Genomic DNA, 21,597 nt, shown 5'->3' with positions numbered 1-21,597 from the left:
GGTTTTTTTTTTTTTGGGGGGGGGGGCGTAAAGAGTTCCAGGTTTCTGAGATCAGACCTTTCAGGACTGGCTGCCAAATAAGCCAATGACTGAAGCAGAGCAATGTGATTTCTAAATGTCCCTCCTGTACAAGGTCAGTTTTACACAAATTTTTGGAAACACATAATTGTTAAGCTGCCAGGCCAATTTTAAAATACACCTTTGAATAAAGCACACCCTTTATTGGAGATTCATGGGGTCTTTTGGGGAAGTGGGAAAGAATGTGTCCTTTGTGATATCTGTATTTCTGATTGAACACCAGTAATTAGCCTTTTTTTAAAAAAATATTTTTAGTTGTTGATAGATCTTTATTTATTACTTTATATGTGGTGCTGAGAATTGAACCCAGTGCCACACACATGCTAGGCAAGCGCTCTACCACTGAGCCACAACCCCAGCCCTAACCTTTGAAGTGTGAAGTTTTTTTGTTGTTGTCTGTTTTGTTGTTGTTGGTGATGACAATAGGAGGCAGGAAAAAATAACTCCAGGAATGTGGTTTACTTGTGGCTAACCAGGACCTGTTAATCTGGTTAATTTCTTTTTCCCATGCTCTTGAGAAAAGGCATTACTCTTGGATTCCAGATGACCAACAGGAAACTTCAAGCTTTTAAATCCAGACTGAATCTAGTGATTGGAATGAAGCAAGATTTTTAAATTGTACTTGGACATCAGTTACCCCTTGTTGGTTCACCAGTGGCTATACTCATTACTTTCTGACCTGGTGCAGACATGGCTATGTGACAAAAAGATTCATTCATTCAGCAAACAAATCATAAGTGCATTCTGTATGTCAGGCACTAGACATTAATTTTATTAACTTATTTTGAGGTACTGGGAATTGAACCCAGAGGTATACTACCAACCACTCAGTTATATTCTTAACCTTTTTAATTTTTTTTCTTTTTTTTTTTTTAATTTTCAGACAGGATCTCACTAAGTTGCCCAGGCTAGCATTGAACTTGGATCCTCCTGCCTCAGCCTCCTGAGTTACATACACGTGCCACCATACCCAGCTAGACTGATTTTAAACTGTTAGTCTCCATGCTACTTTAACCTGGAATGGTTCATAGACAAAAGAGATTTTTGTGGGAAGGCACACAATTCAGAGAAGGTCTGATTTGAGGGAGTGTTTCAGATGAGATTAATTGCCCAAATTTCAATAAAACTGTCCAAGAACATTATGCAAGTGTTTATAATACACTTTTCATTCCAATCATTGAATCTTTTTAGAAATTCCAATGATTGTGTCACAGAAACCGATTTGTATTTGCTGATGCCGATTTGGGGATTCAGTCAATTTAGATCAGAAATCTGAAAGACTCTTGAGTTTTAGAGACTAGGTTGGCGTCCTGCTAGACTCTCCCCACTTTCATAGTTTCAGGGCAGAATCCAGAAGGTTGGAGGTTGGGTGGAATTAAAGGAAGAGATAATAGCCCAGGGAGTTGCAGCAGCCTCTGTTAGGAATGCTCATTCTGCCAAGACTAACTTGTACACCCAGTTGCCCATGCCAAATAGTCTGAAAAGGTATCAAAAGATGAGCACCCATCTCATTAATCAGTGTGTTGGGGTCAATAAGCAGCGCCAGGATAGGTCTTTAGAAATAAATGCAGTAAATACTTGAATTTAGAATTCATTTGTAAAACTGTTAGCCTGAATTTATTAAGGCACAAAAACAACTGCTGAATCAGAGGCTTGATATTTATTGCTGGGGCAATGAATCACCTTGGAGTTCTGGGAAATTACCAAGTGGCCATGTCCTTGGGGAAAGCCATGATGTTCCACTCTTGGGGTCATCAATTACTAGAAGAGGAAAGGTTCAAGACTTGGAGAGATGGGACACAGATTTGGAAAGAAGTAAAGCAGGGAGCTATGTATTGCCTCCACAAATTGGCATGGTTGCCTGTAGAAGACCAGCTCAGTGCCCAAAGCCTGGGTGTTGATGTGGGGCAGGATGTTGGCCTCGCTGACATTGCACTTCTCCTTGCTGTAATTTCAGACCCGGATGCAGAGTCTACAGCCTGACCCAGCTGCCCGTTATCGCAATGTGTTGGAGGCCCTCAGGAGGATTATAAGAACGGAGGGCCTCTGGAGGCCCATGCGGGGGCTGAACGTCACAGCAACAGGCGCAGGCCCTGCTCACGCCCTCTATTTTGCCTGCTACGAAAAGTTGAAAAAGACATTGAGTGATATAATCCATCCAGGGGGCAATAGCCATATTGCCAATGGTATTGAGCCTTCATGTGCCGGTTCCCCCATTTTCCCAACTCTTTGCACTTTGCTGCTTCAGTGCTTTCCAGAATCAGCTTGGTTTGGAGCTGCAGCTTTGGGCTGGGGTAGGCCAGATTATAGGGGAGGGACTTCTAAACCTGATGTTCTCAGACAACTGGCTGCTGCAACCCCACCCCTCCTCTGGGGCACCTCAACAAAGGGTTACAGCATCCTCCCTTACCTACCAGCTTGACTTTTTCCTCTCATCTTCTCCCTGGCATCAACTTCTAATGCCTGGTATGGAGACACACACTGAACTACCCCTACTGTGTACTTCTTGATAGTTGGGTGGTGTATTGCTCCTCAGGACGGGATTGGAGGTGGAGGTGACCCAGCTACCCAAGGAAGACACTAACGGAGTCCCAGCTCTTCGCCTCACCTTTTCAGGATCCCAATTGACAACAGGCAGTTTGTGTCATTGAGGACACGACACAGCCTTGACAAGTGAAGGGGAGAAGGGCCAAGGGTCTGTGGAGAATCCAGAAGGTTGGAGGTTGGGTGGAATTAAAGGAAGAGATAATAGCCCAGGGTTTCAAGATTGTCTGAAAACCAAGTTGAGTGTGGAGAGGGTGGGGGATATAGTAGTTCAGGAATGAAAGAAAGGTCTGGATGGACAAATGTTGGGATCTGGAGATGGGCAAGCAGCACAGGGGCAGCAGGATGGAAGGCAGGATTCTGTGGTGAAGATCTGACCACCTGGCATCACATTCTCCCTGCACTGGTGGCAGTCAATATGCTGGCATCCCTTGGCAGCAGAGGGTTTGCTTCCTAACTGGGGCATAAGCTGAGGTTTTTCTTAGGACCATCTGTATTGATAAAAACTGGGCTGTTTTTGCCTCTTCTGAGAGATGTGGAATGTACATTGATGACCTTTCCTAAGTTCGTGGGAACAAATATCTTTCTTTGTTGAAGCTGAAGTTTAGGAGCAGCGGGTGCCCTTTTGGACTGGCTCCTAACATTCCCTTTCCTCACTGCTTTAGCACAGCCACTCGCCTTCACTTGGGCCTCAGTGAATTGGTCAGCCTCTCCTGGCCTTAAATGTGGCAGTTGTTCTCTAATTTGCAGGTGCAGCCGGGTGTGTGGCAACATTACTTCATGATGCAGCCATGAATCCGGTGGAAGGTAATGATTCTTCAACCTATCTCTCTGGGTAGCTGCAGCTGCCTGTCTGGGTTTTTCCTTTATTTCTGTTTGCAGAAAAAAAGCAAGAGAGCATTTCAATTTTGGTGGGAAATCCTCCCATGTTACTTTATTTTACCACCAGAGGGCGCTAACTCCATATTTTTAGGAAACATTCATTGAGATTTAATCCATCTTTGGGGCTTCCCTGCAGAAGAGATACCTCTCTATATGCTTATCCCTGGGCTTTTCTGGAAGTCCCTTTTGTAGTAAATTTGATCTCTTCTGAAAGTTTAGCAGATTATTTAATTTTTCTTCAAAGAGGTGAAGATGGATTCTGACATTTAAAATTCTTACCTTTCTTCTTGGAAGGAAGAACATAGTTGAGATAGGAATGAAAGATTAAATTGTAGAGCTCAGTCTCTGCATTTCTACCTGGCTCTTGGCTTCTCAGTTTGAGGGAAATTCTCCAAAAACTGTGCACTGAGAGCAAGAGATAATTAGACAAATAAGAGAGGATAGCATAGTTCCAGTTCTTTGTCTGGACAAGGCCATGCGTGGGTAAGGGCCAAACCTAAGCTGGAGACTGACAGAACTCACACCATGTTGTCCACTTGAGGAAGTGGAAGATGTCTGGAAACTAAATCCTGACTCTTTTTGGCTAAGAATCTTGTTTTCTTTTTGGTAGTACTTTTCCTTCCTCCCCTCAGGGAGAGTAACCATCCTCATGTTTAAAGAGTAAGATGCTCCTCATACCTGAGGATTAGGATTGTTGGTGTTCTGTGTTCATCATTACATCACTGCCACTGAGTCGTTCCTTGCTAGACTTGTGAAAGGTCAAGATTCTGATAGATACATACCCATTCCAAGGAGACCCTCTAGAGGTATTAAGCCATAGATATATCCTGTGTTCTAACTGGCTGGTTTTAAAGAAATCCTGCTGGGAGTGGGCCCATTATTTTTTGACCCTTTGCCAAGGCTTTGCCTACCTCCTGGCCTCAAGAGGGAAACATGAACTTATCCTGTTAATTGGTAGTTAGTTCATTTATACTGTCTTCTCTCTCCATTCCATTGGCTGATCTGCTGATTTGGAACCCTGAATCTGGATACTCTTGGTCACCGGCTGTTTGCTGTCTCCATTTTCCTCCTTGTTGATGGCACTCCCAGTGGTCAAGCAGAGGATGCAGATGTACAACTCACCATACCACCGGGTGACAGACTGTGTACGGGCAGTGTGGCAAAATGAAGGGGCTGGAGCCTTTTACCGCAGCTACACCACCCAGCTAGCCATGAACGTTCCCTTCCAAGCCATCCACTTCATGACCTATGAATTCCTGCAGGAGCACTTTAACCCCCAGAGACGGTACAACCCCAGCTCCCATGTCCTTTCCGGAGCCTGTGCAGGAGCTGTAGCTGCCGCTGCCACAACCCCACTGGACGTTTGCAAAACACTGCTCAACACCCAGGAATCCCTGGCTTTGAACTCAAACATTACAGGACACATCACAGGCATGGCTAGTGCCTTCAGGACGGTATATCAAGTAGGCGGGGTGACCGCATACTTCCGAGGGGTGCAGGCACGAGTAATTTACCAGATCCCCTCCACAGCCATCGCATGGTCTGTGTATGAGTTCTTCAAATACCTGATCACTAAACGGCAAGAAGAGTGGAGAGCCGGCAAGTGAAGGAGCACTGTGTGCAGCCAGGGGTAGACAGCACTGCTGCGGCCTGCCCCCTCCAGCCGTGTTCTGCCTCCTGGCACACTCCAGCCTTGAGTGGAGTTGGGAGGAAGGGAGAGGGCTCTCCCTGGCCTCTCAGTGTTGTGGCTAACACCAGTTCCCGCCAGCCTTGTTGCCTCACCACCTCTCCTCCCAGGCCTTGGGCGAGTGCAGCAGAGCACCCCTCAGCACTTCTGTCAACCTCCGCCATGGGCCTGGTGACCCGCTCTAGACTGTTATAGAGGGCTAAGCAGCACATTCCCCTGGTTCCTAATAAAAAGCCTTTAAATGAAATGGTTTTGTTGGGTTTGTCTTGTCAAAGGGGAAGTGAAATGCTGTCAGCTGTTCTTTACTTGGCTTGAAGCATAAATCAGGGAACCCAAAAGGTTTATTGAAGATGGCTGTAAGTTTTTGTTTCTGCTGACGTTCATGATGGTTTCAGTCTCCCCATCACATTGAACACTGGGCCTTTGACAGACCCTAACTCGGCATGAGTTGCCTCGTGTTCCCACCAGTGCCTCTTCCCTTGGGCAGCAGTGGGCACAGCAGAGTTGATTTTTCTGCTCCAATTCTGAGCTCTGCCTGAGCAGTGGAACTTTGCACTCAGCCCTTTGTTTTCTGATGTAGTTTTGAAATTAAAATTATTCAGTGAAACTGCAAGTCCTGGAGATTGTGTGAGCAATAACACATTTTGTTTGACTTTAAGGTTTTTACCAAGTACTTGAACACATGTGATCACATCTGGTTCTCACGAATTAGTGAAGCAGGTGGTGCAATTGTCATGTCTGCATTATGGGATGGAAGCACAGAAAAGCTGTGACTTCCCTGAGACCTCACAGTAAGTGTAGAATAGAGGCCCCAGCCCATTTTTTTTTTTTTTTTTTTTTGCCCCAGAATTGAACCCAACTGTGGAAGACAGGAAGTGAGCTGAGGCGTGATCCCCAACATGCAGGTTACTGAAGAAGCTTCCTGCTGATGTCCACCAGGGCTCTTCCTGGAGACCTTCAGAGGTGGGGCTTTCACAGTTATGTGGGTCAGGCTGTCCCTTTTCTGGCTACCACTAGTTACTAGCAAGTTCTTCAGGACACAGAACAGGCATCTAGCCCCTGAAATTCCCACCTATCCTCCTTGTTATGTCATCTGCTCACTCATTCAGTAACTACTGAGGGTCTCTGGGTCAGGTACTAGAGTTGGGGATACAATGATAAATAAAGCAATCCTGGCCCTCAGGGAGCTTATTGTCTGGAGAGAAAGATGCATGTAAACAGGCAGTTGTAAGATCAAACTATGAGACAAATGATGCGATAGACCTAGGATACACTTAGAGGGGGATACCAACCCAGCCTTGGGTGACAGCTTTTGGAAGAGGTGACATCTCTGGTCACATCCAATGGGATGAAGAGGGGAGGAGAGATTCTAGTAAACGACCTAAAGTGGGACTGTAAAGTGTTCGCAGTCCTGTGGGCAAGTGGTTCAGTAGGACTGAAACAATGTGGGCAAGGCTTGCAGCTAGACAGCTAAGCAGGTGCTGGGTCTTAAAGCAATGCTAAGGAGTTCAGGGTTTATCCTGAAAGCGATGCAGAAGCATTACAGGGGTTTAAGCAGAGGCAGGGTGTGATCAGATTTGCCATTTAAACAGATCACTTAGGCTCTCTGGAGAAAGGATTAGAGGAGCAAGACTGGGCAGGCAGGTTAAGAGGCTGCTGCACTAATCCAGGCAACTGCATGGTGGTCTGGGCCAGGACTGGCAAGGAGACTGGAACCGTGTTAGGGTTGTAGGAGCAATAGGATTTGGTTACAGAATAAATCTTGTCCTCCTTCCATCTGACAGCCCTTCAAGTATCTATGGAGAATCATGTCTGAAAGCACTTGGAAAAAAAAAAACTGTCAAGGAAACTGCAGAGGCTCCTGTTCTCAACTTTATTCCAGTAAGCTAGGCTGCCCATCTGATTTGGTGATGGAAAGGAAAGATGTTAATAGTGTTGAACGGTGATACTGGAGTTTGGGTCCCTGTGGAGAAAAAAAAAGTGTGATACCACTGTAGAGGCAATTTCAGAGGGTCTGCAAGTAAAAAATGTAAGTGGGAAGCTGCCTCCGGGTGGGTGTGGACTAGGCAGGAGAACAAAGGATGATTCTCTAGACCATGTTCTTGCAGTCGACTTCACAGAACTACTGTTTGGCATGGTATCCAGCACAAAATAGGCATCATGGCAATAAAGCTCATTTTTCAAGAGGAGGATGTGGAGAAATTTTTTTTTTTGTACTAGGGATTAAACCCAGGGGCACTGAATCAATAAGCCACATCCCCAGCCCTTTTTTGTATTTTATTTAGAGACAGGGTCTCACTGAGTTGCTTAGGGCCTCGCTACATTGCTAAGGGTAGCTTTGAACTTGAGATCCTCCTGCCTCAGCTTCCCGAGCCTTTGGGATTACAGGCATGTGCCACTATACCTAGCATGGGGTAATTTTTGAAAGAATGGTAGCTGTTGAAGACTCCCTCAGGCTCTGCACAGTAGTTCACACCTGTAATCCCAGCAACTCAGAAAGCTGAGGCAGGAGGATCTTATAAATTCAAGGTCAGTCCCCACAATTTAGCAAGGCCCTATGCGATTTAGTGAGACTGTCAAAAAAAAAAGGCTGGGGATGAAGCTCAGTAGTAAAGCTCCCTAGATTAAATCTACAGTACCTAAATAAATAAATACCCACTCAGCCCTACCACTGCTCACAAATGAGAAAAGAATCCAGAGTGACCTTCCAACCTCCAATTATGCTCTAGCTACCAGAGGATATCTAGTTTGGAATGGGGGTGAGGTAGGAGGAGGCATTAGGTTCTGCAGGTCTCTTGGTCCAAGTCATTAGAGGAGATAGATGCAGAATACTTGACAGGGCTGCAGTCTAGAGTGCCAGTGACTGGATACCTGGGTCACTTTATGGGGGCTCATCATACCCAGGAGAGCTGTGGGTGTTTGGTGGCCTCCTAGAGCCAGAGCCTTTCCAGAAAGCCAGGTAGCTTGTTGTTACCTTGAGGATCCAGTACCAAGATATCATTAAAGGGCCAATTTAGAGAAAATAACTTACAGTTTCCCCAGAGAAAGCTCTTTTTAGTGAATGAAACAATCTCATAACAACACAAGTCAGTATCTGGCTATACGCTGGATTATACAGAAACAACAATGAATTTTAGAGACAGAAAAGGAAAAGTATAGATCAGATGAACAGAGAAGAGGGTGATTTTGATGAATAGCAGAATAAAAAGTACTTTTGCGAAAGTAAAGTTGAATCATGTTAATTTTACAAAATTTCAGAAAATATAGATGAAAAGAAAACACTTCCAACCCCATCACCCAGAGAATATGACTTTTTTTTTTTTTTTTTTGGCAGATTGTAGATTTTTTTTTTTTTTTTGAGATTGAACCCAGGAACTTGTACACATTAGACAAGTGCTCTGAGCCATATCCTCAGCCTAGACAGGACATTTTTGATGTACACATCATCTGGTATTTTTATGCATAAATACTTTCTGTTAATTTTCAAAAATAAGATCTCACTGTAACCCGCTTTCTTCACATAATAAACTGTGGTGTTCATCTTTCCATATTGCTAAATTTCCTTCCACCACTTTAATTGTAAATGGCCATACCACATCCCATGATATGAATGTTCGATGATACATTATTCTCTCAAGTCCCCTGGTGCACCTTTATAATAATTTATTATCAGAAACATTGCTGTGGTAGGTAGGATCTGAATAATCAAAGAGTATTAAATTTAGACAAAAGGTTCAGAGTAGGGAGATGATTTGGCTGAAGAGATCTTACCTGAGACCAGGATACAGGTAACAGGTTGGTGGGGCTGAGCCTGGCCAATGAGAATGTCAGGGCTGGGAGACACCTTAAATGTCATCTGGCTTCCCATGCTTTCTGGAGCCCTGCTTCGATTCTATAGCAACGCTGACAGGTTCACCAGCCCCTGCTCCAGCGTTTGGGAACCCACTGTTATGTAAGGCCATCCACATCATTGCTACCATCTCTTAGAAAGTCCATGGAGTCCTGCTTTACTCGGGGATCATGCCACTAGCCTGCTTCTTTTGCCTTGGGGAAAAGAGCCAAATTCTTCATCATGGCCCAAAGCACTTTATATAAGGAGGCCGTAGCCTCTCCGACCCCAACCTGCCACCTAATGGTGAGGCATTAAACACAAACACCTATTTTCTCCAAGATCAAAGTCCTTCCTTCTGTTATCTTCATTCATTAATTTAGGAGACTTGCTAGGTCTGTCTAAACTGTCAGAAACTTCACACAAGACGTTTAGACTGGTCGTGCATTATCGTGCTATTTCCTGCTACTTTAGACTGTTCATGGAGAACACATCTCACAGGAGCTGTACAGTATTTCAAGCATTGTCAGAGCCCCATAAACACAACCTGACACCCCCATCACCATCACCACCCCTGCCACCCACCTTCACTTCACACACTTAAAATCAAGGAGAATGTTTCTTTATAAATTGAGGCACTTAAGTGTGTCTGTAATTTCCATCTCTGATGGCACCTTCTGCCTGCCGGGGCAGTGCAGAAGCAGAGTAATCCTTCTTCTCTCTGACAGCCCTTCAAAAATATTAAGATGGCTGTCATGTCCCTAGGGAGGGGTCAGAGCACAGAGCACAGACAGAGGAGTTTAGACTTGACTTGGCAACTCATGAGAGCTCTCGTGGTTCCTGAGCAGGGAGAGACTTAATGTCTGAGGATGATTCAACCTATAGCCCAGACACAGGACAGTCGGAGACATTTACTCGTCTGAGGGGCTATTGTCAACATCAAGACAAAGATGAACCTGAGAAAAAAATGTTACAAGATGAAAGTCACTTGCTGATTTAGACACTCATGTGGGAAGATACCAGTTAGTTATCTAGCACTCATCTGGCTGTGTTTTGCCTTCTTGGTTAGACTGGGGCCCAGAATCCTGCCTTTCTGGTATGACCTTCAGATGGAATGGTCACAGTCTGGTATGATCACAGTCCTCACAACAGGTGCCGATAACTACTTTCTCACCATGGACTGGTTGTGGCCAGACACCAAGATTTGTCTGCGAAAATGATGATACTGAGCTAGGTGTGAGCCATATCACTTCACAAACATGTATTGAACAGAGACGGCCATTGGGGTAAATGCTGGGCCTATGTCAATTTTATATGTTAACATGGAGAGGCTATTGTGAGGCTCTTGTCTCCAGTTATTCAAACACAATCTAGGTGTTGTTGTCACTTTGATGATGATGAAACCCAAAGCAGAAATGAGGGACACCTAAACAAGGACAGTGAGGATAAGAGGAGGAAGAGAGAGAGTGGAGGGATATTTAGGAGATAGAATCAACCAAACTTGAAAGTCAGATGTATTCAGGGTGATAGAGAAGTAGGTTTTTTTTTCTTGTAATTTTCTAGGAAAGAAAGCAAGTTTTCCAGGAGGGACTAATAAACATAGTTATGAACTGGGTTTGAAGCTGGGACAGATTTTCAGGATCTGCAATATGGATGTAGGAGTCAACCATGCAGAGGTTAAACCTAAACTGTACAGTGAATGGAAAAGCTTAGCATTTAGAATAAGTACTCTTTCTTTTTTTTAACCCCTTTAAAAAGTAACATACATAACTGTACACCGAGGTGAAATCTTACACATATTTGTACCTGCAGAACTGCTATGCAGATACACAATGCTTTCAAAACTCCAGAAGGCTCCTTTGTGTCCTCTCATAGTTAATACCACCCCTGCAAAGGTAACCACTAGTGTGACTTTTGCCATTATAGATTAGTCTTGCCTGATTTTGAATTTCATAAAAATGTATTAATAGAGTATGTACTCTTTGTCTCGGCATGACACCTGTAAGATTGATCGATGTTGAAGCATAGAGCAGTTGGTTGTTATTATGTATCAGTTATGTATTTATGTATCAGTCATGCTTCTCTGGAGAAACAGAACCACTATCAATAAGATATATAGATAGGAGAGAGAGATCCTTCTTAAAAAGGAATTAGCCCATGTTATTGGGGGATGCTGGCAAGTTCGAAACCTGCAGGGTAGTCCAGCAGCCCGGAAACTCAGGCAGGGTTTCTGTGTTAGTCTTAAGGCAGGCTCCTTCTCTGGGGAACTTCGATTTTATTTTATTTATTTTTTTATGTTTTAAGCTGATTGGATGAGACCCACCTACGTTATGAATAACCCTGTTATGTGAAGTTAACTAATTTTAAATGTTAATCACTTCTACAAACTACCTTCACAGCAACATCTAGATTAGAGTTTGACAATAAAACCAAGTTGACATAAAATTAACCTTCACAGGTTGCTTCCAGTTTTATGTTATTGCCAGCTTTTAACAGAAGCACTCTTTTCTGTTGGGCACATATAAAAGTAGACTTGCTAGGTCATAGGGATGTATGTGTTCAGCCTTAGTAGACATTACCAAAGTTCTAATATGGTTATATCAGCTTATACTCCTTCTGGTAATGTAATTACAGTTTAAAGTGAGCATTCTTTGTGCCACTTTTTTTGTTTAATATTGTTTTAGTTGTAGATGAACACACAGTATCTTTATTTATTTTTATACAGTGCTGAGGATCAAACCCAGTGCCTCACACATGCGCTTTACCACCGAGCTACAGCCCCAGCCCCTTTGTGCCACTTTTTAAATTTTAATTTTTATATAATTTCACACTTGCAGAAAAGTTGCTGAAACAGTATAAAGAATCCCCATACATTATTTACTCAGATTCACTAATTGCTGACATTCTGCCCCATTTGGTCTATCATTTTATCCATCTATCCATCCATCTACACTCACATGTGGACACATGCATGCACACATACATGTACATACACATCCTTTTTCTAAATTCTGCCCCTATATCCTTTTTCAGTGCATATTTCCTAAGGACAAGAACTTTCTCTTACATAATCACAATACATTCATCAAAACCAAGAGATGTAACATTGATACAAAATTCTTATCTGATCTATAGCCCATTTTTGAATCTCACCAATAGCTCCAAGAATGCCTTTTATAGCTTTTTTTCTGACCCAGTATCTAGTCTAATATTATACATTATATTTGCTGTTTATTTTTCTGTACTCTTGATCAAGTACTAGCCTTCCCTTTTTTTTTCTTATCTTACATGAACTTGATTTTTTTTTTTTTTTAGATGATAGGCCGATTATTACATCAAGTGCCCTTCAGTTTGGTCTGTTATGCAGTTGTTCATGAGAATGACATTGATTCCTTTACAGAGTCCTTCTGCCATAGCAGAAGGCACAGGGGTCAGTATCTTCCTCCCCGGGCCCCATGCTGGAGATTAAACCCAGACCTTACACATGTGAGCAAGGGCTCTACCACTAAGCTACATCTCTAGACCTTAAAAAAAAATTTTGTATTTTGAGACGGAGTCTTGCTAAACTGCAGTGGCACATGCCTATAATTCCAGCTACACAAGAGGCTGAAGCAGGGTGATGGCAACTTCAAGGCCAGTCTGGGCAACTTAGTGAGACTCTTCTTGAAATTAAAAATAGAACTCAGTGGTAGAGCATTTGTCTAGCATGCATGAGACCTTCCTTGGGTTCCATCCCCAGCATTTCCATTTGTTCCATCCTCCCAAAAAAGAAAGAAAGGAAGGAAGGAAGGAGGGAAGGAAAGAAGGAAGGAAGGAAGGAAGGAAGGAAGGAAGGAAGGAAGGAAGGAAGGAAGGAAGGAAGGACAAATGAACAAGATCTGGATGCTGGGTGTGCTTAATGCTCCTGCCAAGTCTACCTCTAAGCCCTTTAGCAAACAAAACTAAGGAATATGGATATTTGTATCTTCATTTCTTTCTATGTTTATTAGTATACATGCACACACACAGACACCACACACACACACACACACACACACACACAGATATATATAGATACCTCCAATTCCAATCTAGCACCTTGAAATTCATTTTAGTCTTCCCTGTCTCCATATTCTGAAGCCTGTTTTCCAACAGCAAGAACTGGGCTCCCATTATTCTCTGCATATTTACTTATTTGCTCAGTTTTATAGCACATAGAAAAGTATTTCAGCTTGTTAACCCATCGCTACAGGGAAAACTCCTTCTAACCAAAATTCAGTGTTTATTTGGTTCACTTATTTGTTTTAATGTTCACTTGTTTGTTTATGAGTGATAATGCTACCTATTAGAACTAGAGTTAAATTCATTAGTTTCTATTTAAGGACTCCTCTATCCTTTTGACTTAAAAAAAAAATCTATTCCTCTACTGGGGCCTATGTGTTTAGGGATAGGCTCCATGGTATTCATAACCATAATCCTCTGGAGTTTATGCCAAATATTAGGTATGTCTGCAAGGGGGTGGTTATGGAGAATTCATAACTTTTACAAGATTCTTTTAAAAAGTGGTCTTTAACCTAAAACATTTAGTAGAACTAGAGAAAAGAGCAGGATCCAGGGACCCCTCCAGAGACCTTGCCGAAAGCAAGGAGGATGGCAGGGGATAACTGAGGTTCCTTGGATGAAAGAAATTTGCCAGGCTGGAACAGCTGACAGTGGATCCTGTGTTAACCCTACGCACTAGGGGCTGGGATGTGGCTCAAGCCGTATCGCGCTCGCCTGGCGTGCGTGCGGCCCGGGTTCGATCCTCAGCACCACATACAAACAAAGATGTTGTGTCTGCCGAAAACTAATAAATAAGTATTAAAAAATTAAAAAAAAAAACCCTACGCACTAGCCAACAAAAGACAAAACTAAGAATTTTCATGTTACATTACTCTGCAACTTAAAATCACATTTGTACATGGAGAGTTTTATAAGCAATAATAATTATTTATGATTACTGTACTGAGCATCTCTTGTGTGTCGATCATGTATATAACTCCTCAGAGAACCTCGCAGCCATCTCTGAGGGAGAGACATGTACTATCAGTTTTGATATCATACATTATAAATTTGCTCAAGCAAATGGGGATCTCATGAGAACCCCGAGTAAAGTATAGCAGGAATTATTATCCCTATTTTATAGATGAAAAAACTGATACTAAGAAAGCTAAGGCGCTTGCCCTCTGTCAAACAGCCACAGACTGTCAGCCAGCAATTTGGACCTTTAGCCTGGGGTCCTTGCACCCGACTTTCATTCTGATTTCCTGTGCACAGTGTTAATAGAGACCTCTGGGTTTTAGTACAGCACTACTTTGGCCTACATCTGTTGCCCACTTCAGTTACATGCTCTGAATTCCTGGCAATGACATATCAAAAGTTTGTTACTCAGCTCATTCAGGGTCACTGAGCTGAGTCTGGTCGGCTTGGACAAAGTGTGCAAGGAAAGAAAGTAAGGGTGAGGACAAGGGGATTAGCCCTGTCACCTCTCCATCTTTCAGAAGTGAACCCTTCCTTTTTCCTCAACTGCCAACTTAGGAACTAGATTGCCAGAAGGCAGAAGACATGTTGGATCTGTGTGGGTCAGGTTGTGCAACAAGATAAAGGCAGACAGAGTGAGGACAAGTTCTCAAGGTCACATTATTGCTGCATGCCATGGTTGGGTTTCAAGAAAGCAAACAAAATACTGACAGGTGGTTGCTTAGAATCAGAGCAAGCAAGGAGACCCCCAGGAAGGTGCCTTCCCAATCTTGTCCATCACAATCTTTCCCAATCCTGCCAGCCACATGGAATCCACTCCCCTCCCCTCCCCATCCGCTTCTGTCCCTGAGCCTACTGTCAGAATTATTTTGTAGCCAGGCAAGCACCAAGTTCCCTTGAAGAACTTTGAGGTGTCCGCCCCTTGTCCTTAACACCCCCCTTTGCTGGACTCTGAGCTTCTTGTCTCTACTTTTCTAACCCACACAATTAAATGGCCAAGAAGGTTCTCAGTGGTCTCACTTTCAGAACACATGAACTTCAGGTGTATTTTGTATCTGGCTACATTCTGAGATCCCCGCTTTGTCTGCTACCCAGCTCACCCTGTTCTTTACACAACAGAGGTGGGGGCAAGGGAGTCCAAGGCCCACACACAGCTGGAGAGAGAGGGCTGGTGAAAGACCCTGTTCTCAGGAGCTGGAAGTCAGCCAAGCCTGGGCGGCTGGAGAGTGCACTGCTTCTTAGCTTCAGGCAAAGATCAGGCACTGTATCTGTGTATATCAAGTGAATGCCCTGACATGGCTTCTGTCTAAGAACAAAACATTAAAACAGCTTGGGAGCAAGGAGTTAGATTAGGGATTTAGCTTGTCTCACAGGTGTTCCAAGACAGATGGCTCTATCCCTCTCAGGGACATTCTCCAGGTAAGCTCATCTCTCCCCTTAGCAGCAACTCTAGGTATGAAACACTCCAGCATTTTCTTACGCCAGACTTCATATGTCACAAATTTGTTGAGCACTTACTCTCCACCAGGCATCCGGAATGTGGCTAGTGAGAATAATTCATACTCTTGATCCTACTAAGTGCTGGGCCCTTTCTTTCTCACAACAGTCCCAGGAGTTAGCTCTGAAAATGCTCCTGTTTTACTGATGAAATAATGAAGCTCTAAAGGTAAGGAATGTACCTGAACTCACATGGCAAGAACTCAGCAGAACCAGAAGTCCAATTCAGGATTCCAGAGCCTGTGTGACTCATCACTGCCCCACAGGGCCCCTGGGGAATGAGAGACAGTCCTGCCTTCAGAAGTCCATGACCCACGGGAAAGACTGTCCAAACAGGCCACAAATTGTAGGTGCTCCTGGCTCTAACAGAAGCATGAAGAAAGCGTCATTTTCTTTTTCTTTCTGCCTGCTCCCAGCTAGTGCTCATAGGTGAGATCTGGGGACCTTTGGAAATACCAAGTATCACACTTAAAAAAAAATTCTAATTAATTGCTTATTTATTTTTGGTGCTGAAGATTGAATCCAGGGGCACTTAACCATTGAGCTATATTTCCAGTCTTTTTTTATTTTGATTTTGATACAGGGTCTGGATAAGTAGCTGAGGATGGCCTGGAACTTGTAACCCTCCAGCCTCAGGCTCCCCATTGCTGGCATTCCAGGCATGCACCACCACGCCCAGCTGCATACTTATCCTTCTGTAGCTGGTCACTTTGCTATCTGTCGGAAGATCAAGAAGCTAGTGAGGGGTGGCTATCTGGGAGGGTCTTTCTGTTCATATATGATGTCCAGATAGGACTGACCAGGGCTATCATATCAACTATCTCACTTAAACTTCTCTCACTGCACTTGCTACTTCCCAGAGGCCACCTGGCTTACTCTCTCACTTTTTCCAGGTCTTGGCTCTGATCTCATCTCCCTAGAGAGGTCTTCCCCAAATTCCTTATCTAATATAGCCTTCGATATCCCTCCATCCCTTTCACTTGGCTTTATTGCTTCTATTGTATCCGTGTCCAAAGTTTTATCATACATTTATTGTTTATCACCTGTCTCCCCTCCATGAAGCTTAATGCCTTTTGGTCACAGCCCTATCCCCAGCACACAGAATGGGACTTGGAAGACAACAGATGCTCAATAGGCAATTTTTTGGGTAAGTAAATTAATTTAAACTTTACAATGGTCTTTCAAGGTAGATATTGTTAAACCATTGGCCTCATCCCCAGTTTAGAAAAGGAAACAGGCTTAGAGGGGTCATTTGGCAAGTCCAGGTCACACAAAATGTGCACATCAGTCTGCATGCATGCCCGGGCCCCTCTCTTTCCCACACCACCCCCTTCACCCAGCACAGTGCCCTCTCCTCTGACTCAAACGTTCAATAGTCCTGTGGCCCAGAGACTGTTGGCTCATTGTAGAAAGGAAAGAAACTCAACAATACCCGGGAGAGCCATTTATAATCCCTGGGCAGGGCAGGGTCGTGTCCTCTGAGAAACACAGCATAGCAAGGGTGTCACCAGCTCTTAAAGGACTGCCCTTCCAGTTTCTGCCTGGTGTCCAGCAGTGGGCCATTCCTCGAGAGCCCTCCAGATTGCGAGAGCAGCTCAACTCACCCCTTTTGTAAGGGACGCTTGCCTTCTCACACCCCCCCCTTTCCCTAAGAGCCCTAGAGGGGTGCCCCAGTACTGTGTCTCAGCAGGCTCAGAACAGCAAAACTACTCATGTCACACGCATGCATACACATGGCCCATGTGGGCAGCACACACTGGCCCAACACAGTGCAGTCTTAGACCCGTGAAGACTGACCCTGGATTCCTTCGAGTGTGGGTGCCCAGGACTGTGCTACGGAGAGGCCACACAGAGGGAATGGCAAGGGAGAGTGAGGGCGAGGCTGCAGATGTGTAGGTGAGGGGTTGGCAAATGCTCCCCAGCACGCATGTGCATGTGCAAAGTCTTAAAGCGGGAAGAAACAGTCAGAAGACCTGGGTTTATGTCAAAGCCCACCTCATATAAACTGTTAGGGAAGTGATTTCCTTTGTTAAATGGGCATAATAAAGTAACACCTGCTCAGAGTACTTTCTATGATTTTTTTTTGGTGGGGGGTGGGGTCCTGGGGATTGAACCCAGGTGCACTTAACCACTGAGCTACATCGTCAGCTTTTTTTTTTAGAGACAGAGTCTCCCTGAGTTGCTTAATTCCTCGATAAATTGCTGAGGCTGGCTTTGAACTCATGATCTTCCTTCCTTAGCCTCCTGAGCTGCTGGGATTACAGGTGTGTGCCACCATGCCCTGACAGAGTACATTCTATGATTTAAGAATACAATATAGTAACAAAAATGTGAAAATATCTTAGAAGTCATAAAGTATCTATAAGCACAGAGAAGTGTTACATGCATATCTTTTCTGATTAAAAAAGATACATTATAGAAAATATAATCAATATATAAAAGGCTTAAAGAGAGTAAAAATATGTAGAATTACATATTTTTATGTAATTTATGCTCATAATCACTGTTGCCATTTTGTATATCTCCTCCCATCATATATCCAAAGCACATATGTGCAAAAAGACATATTACATATGCTCAGCTCACTTACACAAGACTGGATTATACAGACCAACCCCAGGAATTTTCAGATTTTTTTTTTCAGTTCTGGGGATGCAATCCCGGGCATTGCACATGTTAGGCAAGTGTTCTGCCACTAAGCCACACCCCTAGTATAGAATCTTGCCATTAATTTCATTAGAGTGATGATAACCTCAGTCTACACGAGAACTTTTTCATTGCTCTAGATAAATATGAATTTCTAGAAACTTGCTGTTAATAATTCCTCAGTCCTTGAGTTTAATAAATCCATAGTTAACTGCAACATGGCACAACAGGGAAAAGGGGATGTGAGCTCTTTTTCTGCATCTGCCAATAAAGAGCAGCAGATGCTTCGATGAGAAACTTCTGTGGCTCAGTTTCATCGTCTGCAAATGAGGGTGATAGTCTATGCCTGGAGGGTCAGATGAGATCAGGCTTGGGAAAGTGCTTAGAAACAGTAAAGAAACACCCACAGATGGGTACTATCTGTACCCATCTGCACACAAGTACAACTAGAGAGACATAACACCAGAATTAATCCCAATTCCATTCAACAAGTCCCAACAACCTAAGGCAACCTAAGACTGCTGGTTCCTAAAAATGCTAATATGCCATTCCCTTTACATCCAGCACTTAATAATGAGTCATTCCACCTAAACGAAGCTAAAGTGGCTCCCAAAGTGGTTTACTGTTAACTCAGCAACAGTAAATCCGACTTAGAAGGGTAGGATCTGTGGGCCAAGTGTCACATAGAGTGTTTCTATTTGCAGACTGGCCACATCCTTGGTTCAAGAACAGAATCCAGGCTGGGGAAGGAAGGAGATTCATCTTCCCTCTCAGAGCATCATTCAGCCAGCATGCTGGGAACACCAGAGAGTCAACACCTGGTATCCTTTGACAGCCTGGCAGCCTTAGTAGGACATGCAGAGCCATAAAACGTCATCTCCCTGGATTTTAATGAGGTTTTGAATGGGTTCCCACTTAAGTAGTCCTTGAGAAACTTGGAGAATCTGGCTGAGTGTGAATGTTTTATTAAGCAGGACGTTGGGGAAAATTGGTGGTGCCATTTAGCACCCCCCCAAATCTTTGCTGGCATTAATTGGCTTTGCCATAGGTGGTCTACAAGCCTCCCTTATCTTATTTCCCTTCTGTTCTTTTCCTAATCTCAATTGCCCTTTAAAATCATATACCATCCTTCAAAGCACTTGTACAACTTGAAGCAGGGTTGTAAACCAGGGTTTGCGTAAAAACTGAGGTCAAGGGACCTATACCAGAATGATTTAAGCAAACAAAGGCCACTTTATGTTCCAACCTAAGTGTCTAAAACATAAAACAATTCTTCAATATATGCCAACTGACTATGGAGAAAATAAAACTTCCCTTTGAAAATAAACTTTGTCTTCTACGGTCAGTTGATTTGTATATCACAACAAAAATGTGGTGGGGGCAGAGGGAAGACATTGCAAAGGCAAATTTTCAAAGGCAGGAATTGTCCAGTGGGTTCAGAGTTCAGGAAAGCCATGGTGGCTGCATCTTAAGGATATGAGGTGGCCAAAAGCTGAGAAATTGCTGTCTCTCTTCCTGGACAGTGAACCCGTAAATTCACAGCTACCCACCTGTAAGCCCATGATACAGAATGGAGAAAATAATAACTATAGGTATTTACAACCTCAATTTACTGGGTATCTCTGAAAGGCAGAGGGCTGTGCTGAGATTTCTGCATGTGCTCTCACTTGACTTCTCCAGAAATTAAGCAAGGGAGGTATTATTCCCTACTTTACATGATCATCCAGCTAAGGTGAGATTAAACACAGCCTCAATACCACCACTCCAAAGTTCATATCTCTCTCTCCTTTTTTTTTTTTTTTAGTAAACTCCATGATAGAGAAGATGTACATAAGGGCTATAATGGTGTTGACCTTGGCATTTCTCATGGTTTCCCACATTTGGTGTATTTTGTCTTTAAAAAACCATTTTGTTAAAAATATTTTTTAGTTGTTGCTGGACCTTTATTTTATTTATTTGTATGTGATGCTGAGAATTGAACCCAGTGCCAACCGCATGCTAGGCAAGTGCACTACCACTGTACCCCAGCCCCAGTCCCTGAAAAAACATTTTTTAAGAAAATATATAAGTAATACACAATCAGTGCATTCTTAGAAAAGCCAAACGATTCTGAGTGAACAGAATGAAAAGTAAGAATTCTCCTTAACGTTCCCTGCAATTACAAATGTACTCATAGAGGCTAGGAATGTGACTCAGTGGTAGAGCATGTGCCTAACATGTACAAGGCCCTGGGTTCCATTCCCAGCACCAGAATTAAAGGGTAAAAAATCATATAATAAAAGCATATTGGAGAAAAAAATTTTTAATGGGAAAAGAAGAAAAATCTATAGTCCCTCCAAAAACTACTTTCCTCTGATCATGTCATCTGCCTGCTCTTCTCAGTCCTTGGAGTTAATGGCTGGGTAACAGTTAATTGATAACCATAGTGTGTTTAGTCACCCCCCCATTGCTGGCCATTTAGGTTGTTTCTAATATTTGCTGTTATAAAGTGTGTTGTGATTAAGATCTCCATGCATTTTTTTTTTCTTTCTCTAGTTTGGATGATTTCCCTAGCATTCCCAGAAGTGGAATTACTGGGTCAAAGGGCGTGACCATTCTTGAGGATCTCAATCCATAGTGCCAAATTGTTTTCCAAAATGATTGAAGCAATTTTCACTATTTGGAAGCTTGCAGCTTACTCTGTGTGAGATGTTCTGGGGAAAGGCTTTGTTTGGGGCTTATTGTTCTGCTGCTTAGCTGGAATCCTACACTTTAATTTTGGTTTTTCGTAGAGCCTCTGTCAAAGTCTGTTGATGATTTGGCCATCTGATTCCTGGGTGGAAGATTTATATTGGTCTCCCTGTCTCCAGGCTCTTCCTGCCTTCAGTCTGTTTTGCACATTTGGGCCACATTAGCTCTTTTGGAAGCATCCCTTGCCTCCTCTCACTGCCTCACTCAGAAGCTTTACTCTCTATTCCCTTCAGGATCAAGTCCAGCTCCTCTGCTAGGCCTTGAAGACCCTCCACAACAGGAGCCACTTCCCCTCTAGTCCCCAAATTGTGTTCCTTCTGCTTCCCCTTTGACTTATGTTTTCACCCACCTGGAATGCTTCCCCTTCCTTTCCACCTAATCCAAACTCTCTGCTTTCAGGGTGGTTCAGTCCCACCCAGGCAGTGTCAGAACTCTGCAGAGAGAGGGATGAAAGTGTGAAATCAGGAATGCAGACAGAGATGAAACTTGCCAGGGAAAGCAGAGGGGATGCCGTGCATGTCACTGGGGCTGGAGGACACAGGTGACCCCCCCTACCAAACAAACATTAGAGGCCTGAATGGATTTGCAGCAGAGATCAGAAAAAAGCAAGGCTCTTTGCCCTATTGATGACATTCAGGTTGTTTCTAATGGGTGTAAAGATGGGATCTGGGAGAGAATAGGATTGTGGGCTAATAAGATAATGATG

General features: G+C 43.5%; 1 protein-coding gene across 6 annotated transcripts in view; it reads left to right on the top strand.

Annotated features, from left to right (window-relative positions):
* Positions 1-5,438, top strand: part of Slc25a28 (solute carrier family 25 member 28) — a 10,514-nt gene extending 5,076 nt beyond the window's left edge. For 4 of the 6 annotated variants that reach the window (XM_015494629.2, XM_048807134.1, XM_048807133.1 and 1 more), the window contains 3 exons: positions 2,036-2,264; positions 3,373-3,429; positions 4,594-5,438. In XM_015494629.2, the coding sequence (XP_015350115.1) occupies positions 2,036-2,264; positions 3,373-3,429; positions 4,594-5,111 (804 nt within the window). In that variant the 3' untranslated portion in view covers positions 5,112-5,438. Of the gene's footprint in view, positions 1-2,035; positions 2,545-3,372; positions 3,430-4,593 lie in introns of those variants that run through there. The other 2 variants (XM_048807132.1, XM_048807135.1) reach the window with 2 other exon arrangements.
* Positions 5,439-21,597: the final 16,159 nt, after the last annotated feature.

Source organism: Marmota marmota, unplaced genomic scaffold (assembly GCF_001458135.2).
Source record: "Marmota marmota marmota unplaced genomic scaffold, marMar, whole genome shotgun sequence".
Lineage (NCBI taxonomy): Eukaryota > Metazoa > Chordata > Mammalia > Rodentia > Sciuridae > Marmota > Marmota marmota.
Note: the sequence above shows the minus strand (reverse complement) of the source record. Positions and strands in the feature narration are given on the sequence as shown.